At 34.4% G+C, this 17,355-nt stretch overlaps 1 protein-coding gene across 6 annotated transcripts in view; it reads left to right on the forward strand.

Moving 5' to 3' along the window:
• LOC114342772 (zinc finger protein 665-like) overlaps positions 1–17,355 on the forward strand; it is a 135,370-nt gene that overhangs the window by 106,744 nt on the left and 11,271 nt on the right. For 4 of the 6 annotated variants that reach the window (XM_050653409.1, XM_050653410.1, XM_028293561.2 and 1 more), the window contains exon 4: positions 7,506–17,106. The exons of 1 other annotated variant lie outside the window; for it this stretch is intronic. In XM_050653409.1, the coding sequence (XP_050509366.1) occupies positions 7,506–8,956 (1,451 nt within the window). In that variant the 3' untranslated portion in view covers positions 8,957–17,106. Of the gene's footprint in view, positions 1–7,505; positions 17,107–17,355 lie in introns of those variants that run through there. One more of the 6 variants, XR_007698629.1, reaches the window with a different exon arrangement.

Below are 17,355 nucleotides of genomic sequence, written 5' to 3' on the forward strand. Positions count from 1 at the left end.
GTACCCTATCTTTTACCTACATAACTTTTGTTCGCATCTCTTACGACAAACGAATAATTGGAATTTGTTACACTAATGCCCCACACTGTAGATAGTTTTTTTTTAATCACAATTGCATCTTAAACACAAAAAATATTACCATAAAATACCTAAACGTCGACAACTTACATAGGTAATGAAATTGAAGTTAGATGACTTTTTCTGATTTATACATAGTTAAATGTTAAATGCTCATCTATATTGCATGTCAGACATTAGATTCAGTGTACGTAGGATAGTAGTATTAGACAGGTACTTTTAGAGGATTATCGCTGTTAACTGCTGTGAAATACTAAAGAAGCATTTATTTATGATAATTAACAGAATGGCAATCCCGCTTGCAATATACAACCATACTGATTCTAATGTAAACGGAGATTAGGTATAATTATAAAGTATTCCTCTAAATTCGCTGGATATTTCGTTTTTTTTTGCCTGTCTTTCAAGAGGAACCGAATGGAAATTATAGAGACGTTGCCCGAGGATTCGTTTAATAAAAAACAAACCGAAGTCTAAACTCCGAAGAAGTAACAATAAGCAATTCTAATTGTTTCAAAGATGTTAATTCCAAAAATAATTTAAATGAACTTATGAAATGTCAGACTGGAGAAGGACATTACAAATGTGAAACTTGTTTGAAGCAGTTTCGTCATGCGTCACATTTGAAAATTCATTTGAGAGTGCACACTGGAGAAAAACCTTAGAAGTGTGAAATTTGTTTTAAGCAATTTATTCAAGCAGGTAATAAAATTTTAAAACACATTTAAGAAGGCACACTGGGAAAAAGCCATACAAGTGTGAAATTTGTTTGAAACAGTTTTCTTAACTAGGCCATATGAAACAACATTTGAGAGTGCACACTGGTGAAAAACTGTACCTGTGTCAAATTTGTTGTAAGCAGTTTTGTGAGAAAAATAGTTTAAAACGACAAAATGACAGTGCATACTGGAGAAACGCATTATAAGTGTGAAATTTGTTTCAAGTCGTTTGCTCGAAAAGATAATCTAACTGAACACATGAAAATTCACACTGGAAGAAAGACCTCACAAGTGTGAAAATTTATTTTAAGCAATTTATTCAAGCCTGTGATTTGAAACGACATTTGAGAGTGCACACTGGAGAAAAACTACCAGTGTCAAATTTGTTTTAAGCAGTTTTGTGAGAAAAATAGTTTAAAACGACATATGATAGTACCGGGTGGCCAACTAAGAACGGCCGTCGGCTATATCTCAGAAACGGATTATGTCAGAGCTTCGGGATAAAAAATTTTATGACAAAAGTGACCTCGAGAAAAGCCTGGAAATTATTTTTAGAATTGTAGGTCTACCGCTAGATGGCGCAATTTAAACAGAAAAATTTAAAAAGGAAAATTTGACAAAATTTTACCAATTAACAGGCATTCAAAATACGATCATCTTATTCTTCATAAAATTATGCGTATATTTTGTAATACAAGTTTTGGTCAATCTTTTAAAATAAGAGGTAGGGGAGAGTGGGAACCTTGTTACGGAAAAGTGCTTGTAAGTCCGGTTCTGCTTAACCGATCTTTACAAATTTGGTCTTGTTGTAAACAGCTCTTTACTGGCAATGTAGGAGTTATAATGTCGAAGCAACCTAATATGTTTGGTACCTGCTAGAGGGCGCTATTTAATTTTTATTTTAAATCTAGTTTTCCTTGAAAAATATTAAATAGAAACATACCGTTTTATTATCAGATTATAAAAGAAGAATAAATTAGCAATAAAATACCGAAAACAGCATGTCGATATCTTCTTCCAATCCGGAGATATCTTAAAAAACGTGTTAAATGGGAGAAACTTTTATGCTTAACTTAACAGTAGTTATAAACCCACTAACTTAACTAATAATTGCATAGGTCTTACAAATTACATTAATTTACAATAACAATACATTGTAAATCATAAATTATAAAAAAAAATGCTCAGATACAATTGGCTTTTAACTACATAAATTAAAATTTATACTTACCTACTACCAATAATACACAAACTAAGTACCTAAGTAAATTCCAAAATAGTAATTACTGAGAAAAAACTAAGACTAATGGCGCCCAAGGTGCTCAAAATGTTGTCCATCATTTGCAATACAAGACAAAAGTCTCCGACGAGTGGATAAAACGGAAGCTTCAATTTCTGCTACTGGGATGCTTTGTATTGCATCTCGTATTCTTTGAATCATATTATCCCTTGTCGTAGGTCTATTAATAAAAACTATCTCTTTTATTCTTCCCCACAAATAAAAATCCAAACACGTTAGGTCGGGGGACCTTGCTGGCCAAGCAAATAGGCTTCCACGTCCTATCCACCTATCAGGATAGGTTTGGTCTAAGAAATTCCGAACACCTCTATAGTAATGTGCTGGGCACCCATCATGCTGAAAAATCATGTCTCGACGAGTTGCTAATGGTACGTCTTCTAAAAGTAGTGGCAATTGGTTCATTAGAAAATCTAAATAATTTTCTCCATTCAAATTTTCATTAAAAAAATATGGTCCAATTATTTGTCCACCTAGAATACCGCACCATACATTAACAGACCAACGACCCTGATGCCGAACCTCCTGCATCCAATGGGGATTCGTTTCAGACCAGTAATGCATATTATGGCGATTTACATGGCCATCACTACGAAATGTAGCCTCATCTGACCACATAATACTTGAAAGTAATTCGGGGTTGTCGTCTATCATATTTAGTAGCCAGTTACAATAATCCAGCCTGGTATCGAAATCTTCAGCATTTAAATGTTGGTGTAGGACAAGGTGATATGGATGCAATCTAAAATAGTAAATTTTGAGATAATTAAAATTTTGCAAAATGTGGAAAATATAAATATTTACAAACTATCATTCAAATATTGGATGAACTATAAAAATTATGGCGTATTCTAATTGCGAATAAAGTAAACGAATATGATTTACTAAAGTTACCTGTGGTCTCTTAAAATATTTTGGACAGTGGTTCGACTTATTCCCAAACTTCTGGCGATAGCTCTTGTGCTTAAATGGGGGTTTACATTTATAAACGCTAAAACGTTTATTACATTTTCCTCAGTGCGACCTATACGACGTCTTCGATGCAAAGGTAAATGCACACTTCCTGTCGTACGTAAACGTTGTGCGATTCGAATAAAAACTCGTCTACCGTGATGTCGTCTGTTGGGATACTGCTGTGCATATACTCTAGCAGCAACAGTGGCATTTCTCATACATTCAAAATAAACTGCCAACATGTCAAAAGCTTCTTCATTTGTAATAATCATATTTTTATATTTATATTAACGAATGTAATTAATTAAAAAGGTAACAACATAAACAATAGACACAATTACAACGCCATTAAAAGTTTTGACATTAGAAGCGATATTCATTTGTTAATCATAGCCTTGCTTGTAGGTATGTAAAGGGCAATTTATTTTATACTTATTACTGAAGTGTAATAATTTGACTGTTACTGATTAATCGACTTAGGTAATAGTTTCCTAATACTTTTCATCAGTCCTTGATTCATAAGATAAATGGTGGTACAATATACCTACTTACCTAATAATATAGTAACATAATAAGTCGAAATTAGAATATGCATAAAAGTTTCTCCCATTTAACACGTTTTTTAAGATATCTCCGGATTGGAAGAAGATATCGACATGCTGTTTTCGGTATTTTATTGCTAATTTATTCTTCTTTTATAATCTGATAATAAAACGGTATGTTTCTATTTAATATTTTTCAAGGAAAACTAGATTTAAAATAAAAATTAAATAGCGCCCTCTAGCAGGTACCAAACATATTAGGTTGCTTCGACATTATAACTCCTACATTGCCAGTAAAGAGCTGTTTACAACAAGACCAAATTTGTAAAGATCGGTTAAGCAGAACCGGACTTACAAGCACTTTTCCGTAACAAGGTTCCCACTCTCCCCTACCTCTTATTTTAAAAGATTGACCAAAACTTGTATTACAAAATATACGCATAATTTTATGAAGAATAAGATGATCGTATTTTGAATGCCTGTTAATTGGTAAAATTTTGTCAAATTTTCCTTTTTAAATTTTTCTGTTTAAATTGCGCCATCTAGCGGTAGACCTACAATTCTAAAAATAATTTCCAGGCTTTTCTCGAGGTCACTTTTGTCATAAAATTTTTTATCCCGAAGCTCTGACATAATCCGTTTCTGAGATATAGCCGACGGCCGTTCTTAGTTGGCCACCCGGTACACACTGGAGAAAGGCCATACAAGTGCGAAGTTTGTTTTAAGCAGTTTACGGGAACAAGTGATTTGAAAACATATTTCAGATTACATACTGGAGAAAAACCTTACAAGTGTGAAATTTGTTTTAAGCAATTTAATAAAGCAAATAATTTGAAAACACATTCAAGAGTGCACACTTAAAGGGGTGACACACACGCGAGTAAGTACGCGAACTTATGGCTCGACGAACTTTTTCGCGCGTGTGTCACCGCAAATACGCGTACTTTAAGTCCGCCGAGTAAGTACGCCGTCGATCCAACAAGTTTGAAATTTTACTTCTTGCCTGTACGTGTATCACTGCGTCGAGCCACGAGCCGTTATTTTATTGCGTTTAAGTTACACCTATATTTTCACTAATTAAGCAAATTGCCTATAAATAATTGAATCGTTTATTGTTGAAAGAAGACAAGTTACATTTTCTAAGTTTTTAGAAACCGTAAAAAACTATTTTAAGCTATTATACTAAATTATTTTAGATTATTTGTTTTTGAGTAAACCGACTTATTTATAGGCCTACATTGTATTAAATTATAATAGATCAAAAACAAGTGATATATTTCACATCATAATTTTGACAGCTTACCTCACTTACAAAAAGTGAACGAATAAATGAACGACGGTGGTCTATTAGGACAATTTTTTTTAATAAAACGATATCTTTTGTAATATATAATGTCAAATGTGAGTGTTCATTTTAATGAAACGTAGGTGCTGAAAATACCGACAATATACCTAAGTCTGCCGTGTGTCACCGACGGCGAGCGGAGTAAGTCCGCGATCTTTAAACCCCCCGTACTTAAAGTTTGCGTGTCTGTCACCGACGGCGAGCCGAGTAAGTCTGCGATCTTTAAACATCGCGTACCGAAAGTTTGCGTGTGTGTCACGCGCTTTAGTGATGAAAAATTTCCGGGAATACTCGTATTAGAAACTTTCTGAAACTTATGGAAATATTGTATTTTTATTTAAATGCTTATAATAAATCATACAAATCAGTAGTTAGCTTTATTGTTGTAGTATTCCTACTACAGAAAAATCTGTTAAAAAGTAAACGTCCAAAAATACTTACTTAAAATTTAAATTAAAAAAATACTCTGAATATTTATTATTAGTCATTATAATTAAACTCATCACTATGCACACTGCAAAAAAATCATACAAGTGTGAAATTTGTTTTAAGCAGTTTTGTCAGCTAAATAGTTTAAAACGACAATATGAGAGTGCATACTGGAAAAAACTGTACCAGTGTAAAATTTGTTTGAAATCTTGTAATTAACTATTTAGATGGGAAATCTTATACTCAAGCATGTGATTTGAAACAACATTTGATAGTACACACTGGAGAAAGACCTCACAAGTGTGAAATTTGTTTTAAGCAATTTAGTGAAACAAGATATTTGAAGAAGCATTTAAGGAAACACAGTGGAGATAAGCCTTATAGACAAGAGCTGATCTGTTTTGAGGTGGATGTGAGAGGTGACGGTCGGATGTTTGCAAATAAAGTTAGGTTATAACTTAGGTTAGGTAATAATAATTGACGTATGCTCCTTCTCAAATATGCCCGGACCATTAATAAAGAAATTAAAAATTTCGAAAAACATCGAATTTTTCTACTTTCCTTGCTTATAACCATAAAATTATTCATTTTGGAACAAAGTCGTGCAGAAATCAACTAAAGATAATTAAAATTTCTATGATGTACGACTGGTTAAAGATGTCTTAAATTATTACCCTTTCTGCAAAATAGCAATAAATTCAAAATAAGGGGGCAAAATATGCCTGTTTTTATTTAATGTTTTTCAACCATTTCGGTTGCACTTAGAACCTTTGTAATTTGCTTAGAAAATGTATCTAACATACTTAAACAGTCCAAAAAATTTCATTAAAATCGACCTAATGGATTTTACATAATAATTTTGCAATCTAAATTTTTTTTAAAGTTGAAATTTTTTATAAACGTTCAGAACAAAAGTAGCCTTATTAGAAGTTGGCTAATTTATAAGCTCTTTTAATTCTCTAGAAGCTTTGTCACAGTTTCTCCCGTTTGTCAGGTGTCTATTACGTTGCCAAATCCTTCGGAGTTTTATTTTCTCGGCTATTTTCTTGCGATTTTATATTTCTGGTGTTGCATTTTTCGCAGCAGTGTGGATGATGTTTGTTAAGTGATTTACTGCAGATTCAATTTCTGTTTTTTAATGATATTTTTAAGTCAATTTCTGCATTAATTTGGTTTTTATATTGTTCCCAATTGGTACTCTTGTTGAATAGCATTACAGGAAGTTCTTTTTCTATAATTGTGGCACTAACTTGTGCTATTATTGGTGTGTGATCAGAATAAAGGTCCAGATTTGATTCTACATTTAGGTAACCAGCTCCTGTGCCTTTAACTATGAAGAAATCAAGTAGGTCTGGTATTTTAGCTGGATCCTTAGACCAGTATGGAGCGTTTGTAGATAGGTAACTCAACTGCATTACTTGGATGATGGTATAATAGTACTCTACCTGGCGCTGTTAGTCTTGAGCCCCATGCTATGTTTTTCGCATTGTAATCACCTTCTGCTAGGAACCTGTGACTTAAGACAAGAAGTATTAGTTAGGTAACTAAGTATGTGGTTAGGTAACTTTCTATAATAGACTGCTCTTAATGACAGCTACTGATAATTACACTCTAGTGACATAACTTCAAACAATGACTTACGCACTTCTTAACGAGGTAACTATTCTAAATAGACTGCGACTCAAAATAGTCCCTTTGGCTAATTTATAATCTCATCAAAATATACAAATCATCAATAACTTGCATGGTAACAAAAACTATGAACTTGTAAACTACAGTTTAATCGAGGAATCTATTGCAAAACTTAGGAAGTTCAAATGGAAATACCACGATTTGGCAATTTATTTAAGTTGCAGAAAGTTCACTGGACTCTAATAATTAAAATATTACTCGATATGTTTCAATTGTACACTGTGAAACTATAAAAGTTTAGGAAGTTAAGAATAATATTCACTAATTAGAGTTCACTGGACTCTAATAATTAAAATATTACTCGATATGTTTCAACTGTACACTGTGAAACTATAAAAGTTTAGGAAGTTAAGAATAATGTGAGAATACAAATTAAGGGATTAATTTGAGATTGAACACTGAATATAAGTATTCTTCTTAATTCACTGGATATTTCGTTTTTATTTTAGGTCTGCCTTACAAGAGGAACCGAATGGAAATTATAGAGACGTTACCCCAGGATCCGTTTAATAAAAAACAAATAAGTCTAAACTCCGCAGAAGTAACAATAAATAGTTCTAATTGTTCTAAAGATGTCAAATCCAAAAATAATTTAAATGAACTTATGAAATGTCAGACTGGAGAAGGACTTTACAAATGTGAAATTTGTTTGAAGCAGTTTCGTCATGCATCACATTTGAAAATTCATTTGAGAGTTCACACTGGAGAAAAACCTTATAAGTGTGAAATTTGTTTTAAGCAGTTTACTTTAACAAGTAATTTAAAACAACATTTGAGAAGACACACTGGAGAAAAGCCATACAAGTGTGAAATTTGTTTGAAACAGTTTTCTCAACTAGGTTATATGAAACAACATATGAGAGTGCACACTGGAGAAAATCTGTACCAGTGTCAAATTTGTTTTAAGCAGTTTTGTGAGAAAAATAGTTTAAAACGACATATGATAGTGCATACTGGAGAGACGCCTTATAAGTGTGAAATTTGTTTCAAGTCGTTTACTCGGAAAGGTAATCTAACTGAACACATCAAAGTTCACACTGGAGAAAGACCTCACAAGTGTGAAATTTGTTTTAAGCAATTTATTCAAGCCTATGATTTGAAAAGACATTTGAGAGTGCACACTGGAGAAAAGCCTCACAAGTGTGAAATTTGTTTTAAGCAGTTTAGTGAAACACGAGATTTGAAAAAGCATTTAAGGATACACACTGGAGAGAAGCCGTACAAGTGTGAAATTTGTTTTAAGCAGTTTTCACAAGTAGCCAATTTGAAAGCACATTTGAGAGTGCACACTGGAGAAAAATCATACAAATGTGAAATTTGTTTTAAGCAGTTTTCTCAGCCAAATTATCTAAAACGACATTTGATGACACATCTAAAACGACACAGACGCTGCGGGGAAAGACCTCACAAGTGTGAAATTTGTTTTAAGACGTTTAGTGAAGCAGGCAATTTGAAAACACATTTGAGAGTGCACACTGTAGAAAAATCATACAAGTGTGAAATTTGTTTTAATCAGTTTAGCCAAAAAAACACTTTAAAAATACATATGAGAGTACACACCGGAGAAAGGCCATACAAGTGCGAAGTTTGTTTTAAGCAGTTTACTAGAACAAGTGATTTGAAAACACATTTCAGATTACACACTGGAGAAAAACCTTATGAGTGTGAAATTTGTTGTAAGCAGTTTAGTGACAAAAATAATTTGAAAAAGCATTTAAGAATCCACACTGGAGAGAAGCCGTACAAGTGTGAAATTTGTTTTAAGCCGTTTAGTGAAGCAGGTTCTTTAAAAACACATTTGAGAGTGCACACTGGAGAAAAACCTTACAAGTGTGAAATTTGTTTTAAGCAATTTAATCAAGCAATTAATTTGAAAACACATTTGAGGGTGCACACTTAAAGAGGTGACACACACGTGAGCAAGCACGCGAACTTATGGCTCAACGACTTTTTCGCACGTATGTCACCGCAAATACGCGTACTTTAAGTCCGCCGAGTAAGTACGCCGTCGATCCAACAAGTTTGAAATTTTACTTCTTGCCTGTACGTGTATCACTGCGTCTAGCCGCGAGCCGTTATTTTACTGCGTTTAAGTTACACCTACACACACCCAAACTTATATGGAATCACCATGTATTTCAAAGTAACATTTATTTCTTTTGAAAAAACTTGTTATTGTTGCGAAGATTAAAGGTTTTTATTTAAAATAAACAAATATATAAGACAATCGGATAGTACAGCCCGGTAAGGTATAGATTATTTGCTTGACTTGCAAGTTGAACGAAAATAAATAAACTAACTTTTGCGTCCAAAAACGAAAATATGCCTCGTGTGGGGTTATATAAATTACAACGAGGAAAGATTATTGGTCTTGTGGAGAAAGTAATGCTCAGATTGACGTAGCTGCAGAGCTAGGCGTAATACATGTTCTGTCCAAAACATATGCTAGGTAACAGGAACTAGGAAGGCTCAAAAATAAAGCAAGGGAAAGTCACCAAAAGTAATAACGGCTCTCCACGATCGTTTAATTGTCCAATCAGCTGGAAAATACCCAACCATTTCTCACCTGCATCTCGAAAGGCAGCTTTTGGAAGCTACAGCTGTAACTGTTTCAGTTGAAACGATAAGAACAAGAGTTCGTACCAAGGAGTATACAGCAGGAGACAGTTATGGGTTCCCGAGTTATCCAGGCAGCACAAGATTGATCGCCTAAATTGGTGTCTTCATCACCAAAACTGGAACATTGGTAATTGACAAAATGTGCTATTTTCAAAAACAGTCTGAATTTAATCTAATCAGATGGAAAATCAGATGAGCCATGAAATCGTAAACTTAGAGGTCGAGGAAGACAAGCAAGAAAAGAATGTCAGATCTGTTCACAAATATAGATTCAGATAGCCGAATAAGAGCCAGAAATCGACAATCAAGCGCCTTAGAGCCACAGATCCAGATAGCCGAATAAGAGCCAGAGATCGACAATCAAGCGCCCTAGAGCCACAGATCCAGATAGCCGAATAAGAGCCAGAGATCGACAATCAAGCGCCCTAGAGCCACAGATCCAGATAGCCGAATAAGAGCCAGAGATCGACAATGAAGCGCCTTAGAGCCACCACCACAGATCCAGATAGACGAAGAAGAGCCAGAGGTCGACAATCAAGCGCCATAGAGCCACCACACAGCCAGGACAAGCCGCAGAGACTCCAAACTACAGGACTGCTGACGGAGCACAGCAGAACCAGGAGAGCCGCAACGTCCAGAATCAGAAGGAAAACCGTAAGTTTTTGAATAAATTGTATCTCTCCAATATTGAGCGTATATAATAATCCACTCTATACAAATTTTCAGTTAAAACTAATTTAGCTTACACATACACCATTTAACAATATTTAATAACAGGTAACTCACCTTGAAAAGATTTAATCAGTCAGCATTGCGAGTTAAAATTAGGTTTGTTCTAGCATCAGTTTCAAACGGTTTGAAACCATCAGCGAATAGTTGACCAGCACGAGTAGAGGGGATAGCACTGGTGACTGTATTATGTTCTCTCACTGACCAACTGTTTGCTGACGGTTTCTGACTAGTTTGACTGTTTGCTAGAACAAACCTATTATTACAGATAGTAGTATTGCAAAAAAAAGAGATTGATTAATAAATAGAATAGAATAGAATATAATAATTTTTATTTGCATAAAATTTTTACATATTTGAGCAAATAACGTCAATTAAAGGTAAAAGTAAAAAAAAGAGATTGTATAAATCTAAAGTACATAGAACAATTATCATAATTAAAATTAAAATTAAAAATTAGACATTACATATTACAAAAACAAAAACAACTAATACTCTAGGTATTCCACCACAGTATATGGTTCTACAATGACCAGATATTTAAATAACTCTCTTTTAAATCTTCCAAATTGAATCTCTTGTTTTAACGCTGATGGTAACTTGTTGTGGAATTTGATACAGGCATATAGTGGACTCCGTTCTTTTAGAGTAAGCCTGTGTCTAGGGATAGTTAGGTTTAGAGCTCTTGTGTGATGGATATGATTGGGGATGTAATGGTTAAATAATGTAGGGTTCTTAAAAAGAAACTTTAAACATTCATAAATGTAGATGGCTGGAAAAGTAAGTATATTTAGTAGTTTAAATCTCCCCCTGCATGAGCTCTTGATTTTCATCCCAAGAATAATCCGTATTACTTTTTTCTGAATGATAAGAAGCTCTGATGTTGCCACTGCATTTCCCCAGAACATGATTCCATAACGTAATTGAGAATAAAACTTAGCATAATAAACAGTGAGAAGAGTATCCTGTTGTAAGTATTCTTTAAGCACTCTTATTGAGTAGCATGCAGAGTTCAGTTTTTTACATAACTGCAATAGGTGTACAAACCACTGCAGATATTGGTACCCAGAAATTTGACAGAGTTGGATGCTTCTATGTGGTCTGATCGAATATTTACCATATTCGTGATCGGACCTCGAGACTGAATGGTTCTAAAATAGATGAAGACAGTCTTATCACAGTTTAACAATAATTTATTCCCAGCAAACCATCTCTCAGCCCTCTCCAGATTTTCACCTGTTTTTAAGAGCAACTCTTCAACAGTTTTGGCCCAAATCAGATAATTTGAGTCATCTGCGAAATTAATAAGGCTAGATGATTCATCTGTTACAGATTCAGCAAGATCATTGATGTATACAAGAAATAAAAAAGGTCCAAGAACACTACCCTGGGGTACCCCCAACACGAGATCCAGTGCTTCTGAGAGTGTTCTCTCACTATTAGTTTCCAGACAAACTCTTTGTGACCTTCCTGTGATAAATGACTATCCAACGTAAAGCTGGGCCTCGTATTCCATACTTGTCAAGTTTGATCAGCAGTATTTGATGATCTAAACTGTCAAATGCTTTTGGCAGATCTAGAAAAGCTCCTAGTGTTTTGTTTTTTAGTTCCAAGTTTTCAAGTATTTTAGTAACAAAATCAAATATAGCTGTATAGGTTGATTTGCCCTTTAGGAAACCATGCTGTGTTTGTTTGAGAAGATTTTTTGACCTGAAGAAATTTTCAAGTCTATTATACATAGCTTTTTCAAAAATCTTAGAGAAGGACGAGAGAAGACTGATGGGTCGATAATTTTCCACTTTAGTTGGATCACCTTTCTTGTGCAGTGGTTTCATCAGAGCTGTCTTTAAATTTTATGGAAAGTAGCCATATGTGAAGGAATTATTTATAATGTAAGTTAGAGGATAACTTAATTCAGCTGCAACATATTTAATGATATTTGTAGATGTTCCATCATGACCAGAGCTATGTTTATTTTTTAGATTTTGAATTATTTTTAGAATTTCAGTTTCAGAAACAGAAAACAAAAACATACTTTCTGAGACAGTGCTGATATTAATGCTGAAGTTTTCTACCGGCTTGATTTTATTGACTGCATTTATAGCTGCATTTGCCATAAAAGTGTTGATTTCATTGGATAGAGCATTTGACTCACCTTGTAAGCCCAGAACATTTGAGCTTTTTGAGTTCCCTTTAATTTCTTTGATTATTTGCCATGAAACTTTAGACTTGTTATCACTAGTTTCCAACCTTTTATGATAAAAGTTTTTTCGAAACTCAACCAAAAGTTTATTATATCTACGCTTTTCAGCCCTACAGTCCTCTCGATACAGCTCATTATTGGCACTTAAAGGGAACAAAATATCCAGCCGTGATTTACAGGAAGTAACCTCTGGTGCACTTGTCCAACTCTCTTAAGGATTTTTGCTATTAAATCTTTTTACAGGAAAACATTGCTGAAATAATGTTTCTATAATATTTTTAAATTCTTCCTATTTGTGAATGACATGCAAAGAGATTAGACCAATCCACCTGACTTAACAAACAAAGAATTTGAAATGTTTGTTTTCTGCATTAAACTGGCGTTTGTTAATACTTACCGAAGGCACTCGACCGATCTCAAATCTAACTATCTGAGCCAAATGATCTGATGTGTGAGGGTTGAAAACTTTTGATGTAAAAGCTTCAATATTTGTATAAATATTGTCAATGCACGACTTTTTGTCACCATCTATGCGTGTGAATTCTGTTATTGAAGGAATTATATTAAAAGAGCTTAATTTTTTTTTAAAATACCTGGCCATCTTGCGTCCTGTAGTATATTGTAAGTTAAAAGCCCCTGCTAAAAAAATTATACAATCTTTACAAATCAAATCGGACAATATTTCATCTAATTTCTCAATAAGAATCTGTGGTTGTTCGGTTCTGTAAATTGATAGCATAACGATCTTCATTTTATTAAGCTGGACTTCTGCTGCTGCACATTCAAATACTGATTTTTCAGACAAACTAATAATGTCCTCCCTGGCTGTACTGGCATATTTATCTCGAACATATACAGCTGCTCCACCATGTTCATTGGTACCTCTACAGAAAGAAGATACAAGTTTAAAATTTTTGATATTGTAATTTTGAAGCTGGTCTTCAGTTTTCCAATGCTCCGTAAGGCAAAGAGCAAGGCAATCTTCATATTCTTTTGAGATGCTATTTAATACATTGATGCTGGTGCCAATTGATTGAGTGTTTAAGTGTATAACACTCAATTTTGAAGGTTTACCACGCCACTCTGATTTATTCTGAGAGAGCGTGTCTGTAGGTTTAGAAAATGATAGTACCATTTGGCCATAGATCTTCTCTCATTATATTTGCTTTTTTATTATCAGGTAAAGTGAGTTTAAAAGAACTTTTGTACTTGTCTGTTTTAGTCTTTATTTTCTCACATATTACCTCATTGTCCAGATCTTTGTGTTTTAGAAAATCGAGTATCTGTTGCGCCTCTGTTTTTGGAGAAAAACCAGATACAAATATTGCCGATTGTTTTGTTGCCATTGTAAGATCTGCACATACATTCATGCTCGTTCCTTTAATTGGATTGGGTCGATTGTTGTTTTTTGGTCGGTTTTTGCGTTGTACTACCGTCCAACCTTCCTGAATACGTAGTTTTCAGAATTTTACAAAGCAATCTCATATATATGTTTATATTTAACGTACAATTAAGCATAGCCGCTTGCTGACAAATACATAGCGACAAATACATAACGGTCATCGGCTACTTCATAGTGACAGGGAGAAATAAATACAACATGCTCAAGGTCACTGCTATACCACTAAGGGTCGAGGGGTCAGTGTTGCATTCATTTGCCGCCCAAGGAATCTACTGATCGTAGATTATAATACACTTCACTACTTCGAATTGACCTCGGAAGATAGAGAAAGATGCTTCCAGTTAACAAGGGCACAGATAGGGTGCTCTCCAACGGCTATAATGAACATGGATACCAAACCAAACTGTATACTAGAAGAAATTTATGAGCGATTTAAGAATAGCACATGTCCAGTGGTGACCCGGACAATAAAACAAGCTCAGTGGAGTAAGATGGGTACTCCCAACCTCTGGCTAGTTATCACGCCGATCACGATACACTTGTTTATTATTTGTGATGGAAATCGGAACGAAAGAGTCCTGGAACGAGTCACATTTCTGAAACTCTCACCCCGATGCATCGCCCAAACGACGAATATTACACTACTCCCCACTAGCAATGGAGTGGAGACAGCGGTTACCAGTTACCTGAAGACCCCAATCACTCCCGTAGCACAATTGGTGACGAGGACACGACGTAAGTTAAATACGACACCACACACTCACATTAACATACAAGGAGAAGAGCTCCGTCCTATACTATTTGAAGAGGAGAGTCTGGAGGAAGAGTTAACACACAGGCCTTGGCGAACGATACAAGAATCACATTGGCCTTATTTAGCGTAATTGGGCTACTCGCGTTATGGAAATACTGTCCTGTTACACCCAAATGTCGCTCAGGTAAACCACTTAATTAGAAACCCGAACGCGAGGTACACACGTTAGTTAGGAACCGGAAAGACGATTCCCCGTCGACTTCCAAAGCCGACGTTCAACTCACCACATTTTCTTCCAATAGCCCCAATTTTGATCTAAATAATAGAGTCCGACATTGAGATCTAAGGTTACGGTTGGAGAGATATTAATTTATTCTTAAACTATTTTGTATAATCATGTTAGAAATATATTATGTTTATGTTATACTTGTAAACATTGAGTACTGACACTTGGGCCAGATTGGCCGTTGGGCAGTATGTCCAATACCAAATATTCAGAATTAATATCCGATATTGAACAGTATAATTATATCACCCAGGAGATCGCACGAAATAATTTGTTTTTATATTTACAAATGTGGATCATTAATTTAGATACTAATTTGTCAATATTAAACAATATAATTTGGAAATGTTACAAAAGTGCTGAAGAAAGTAAAACTATTTACCTTCGTTAGATACACAAATCACGCGGTTCTCGTGTCAACGATGACACAATTTCAGCTTCTATAAAACTATGATATCTCAGCTAGAGAAAGAGTCTTCAACTAAATCGCGTACCACTCACAGTCAATACTCAACGTTCTCCCGGGGTAATTACCCTAGTGTCGGTCTTATTAATAAATTCTCTAATTGCTATTGGTGTTTCCATAATCTGAAGTGCATCCTCCACTGAGCCACGATTATCTGACACAAGGGAAAGTGTAATGTTCTGGAGAGGAATTGTGATCCGTAAAAAAAACTCCTTTAATTTTCATCCAATCAACAAGTTTAACTGCTCACAGGTGTGTTGATTACCTGTAGTCAGGCTCTGGAGAAGTGCAGCAGGAGAAAATTTAATTTTATTGCATGATAATGGACCTCTACATACCATTAGAGTGACTACAGACATCATTGAAGCAGAAGGTATCCCTTGTTTGGAGTGGCCTGCTTGCTCACCCGAGCTTAATCCTACAGAGGATTTGTGGGATATGCTTAAAAGAAAAATTAGAGCTCGCCGGGATAATCCACAAAACACCGCACGGCTAGTACAAGCTGCTTTTAAAGGATGGAGCAACCTACCACAACAAAATGTTGATAATTTGATTAGGAGCGTGCCCACGCAAACTGAAGCTTGCATAAGGACTAGAGGTGATAACACTGACTACCACAAAATACAAAAAAAAATAAAAACAAGTTAAACATTATTCGTTTTACATTGAAATTTTGTATGCTATTGACTTTAAAACAACTACTTTTAATTTGTTTGTTGAATACTTTATTGTTTTATTTAATTGTTATGTATTTGTTATTAAATTGATTTAAAATAAATATTGTTTGACTTCGTGTGTTCGTTTTTTTTTCGTGTGTATATTTTCACTAATTAAGCAAATTTCCTATAAATAATTGAATCGTTTATTGTTGAAAGGAGACAAGTTACATTTTATAACTTTTTAGACAACCGTAAAAAACTATTTTAAGCTATTATACTAAATTATTTTAGATTATTTGTTTTTGAGTAAACCGACTTATTTATAGGCCTACATTGTATTAAATTATAATAGATCAAAAACACGTGATATATTTCACATCATAATTTTGACAGCTTACCTCACTTACAAAAAGTGAACGAATAAATGAACTACGGTGGTCTATTACGACAATTTTTTTTTAATAAAACGATATTTTTTGTAAAATGTAATGTCAAATGTGAGTGTTCATTTTAATGAAACGTAGGTGCTGAAAATACCGACAATATACCTAAGTCTGCCGTGTGTCACCAACGGCGAGCCGAGTAAAGTCGACTTTACACTACATGATTTGTCATATGATTTTTCCCATGACGAGCCGCATGACAATGCTTATGACAAAACGAGCCGTATAAACAATGCAAAATCATATGACAAATCACACAGTGTAAACATGTAAATTTCACTCCATGACCAAATCATATGACAAATCACATGATAAATCATGTAATGTAAAGTCGACTTAAGTCCGCGATCTTTAAACCAGCGTTTGCGTGTGTGTCACGCGCTTTAGTGATGTAAAATTTCCGGGAATATTCGTATTGGAAACTTTCTAAAACTTATGGAAATATTGTATTTTTATTTAAATTCTTATAATAAATCATACATATCAGTAGTTAGCTTTATTTATTGTTGTAGTATTGCGACTGCAGAAAAAATCTGTTAAAAAGTAAACATCCAAAAATACGTACTTAAATCAATTAAAAAAATACTCTGAATATTTGATACAGTACGTAAATCGTTCAGCTGGACATAGGGAATATACATTTAGATAGTTGTGGCAACTGCGCTGACCTGTGTTAGTTGAAGTTTCTGTTCGAGTACGAGTTTTTAGTGCAATATATAGCTGTTAGAACGAATAGAA

Source organism: Diabrotica virgifera, chromosome 6 (genome assembly GCF_917563875.1).
Source record: "Diabrotica virgifera virgifera chromosome 6, PGI_DIABVI_V3a".
NCBI classification, from domain to species: Eukaryota; Metazoa; Arthropoda; class Insecta; order Coleoptera; family Chrysomelidae; genus Diabrotica; species Diabrotica virgifera.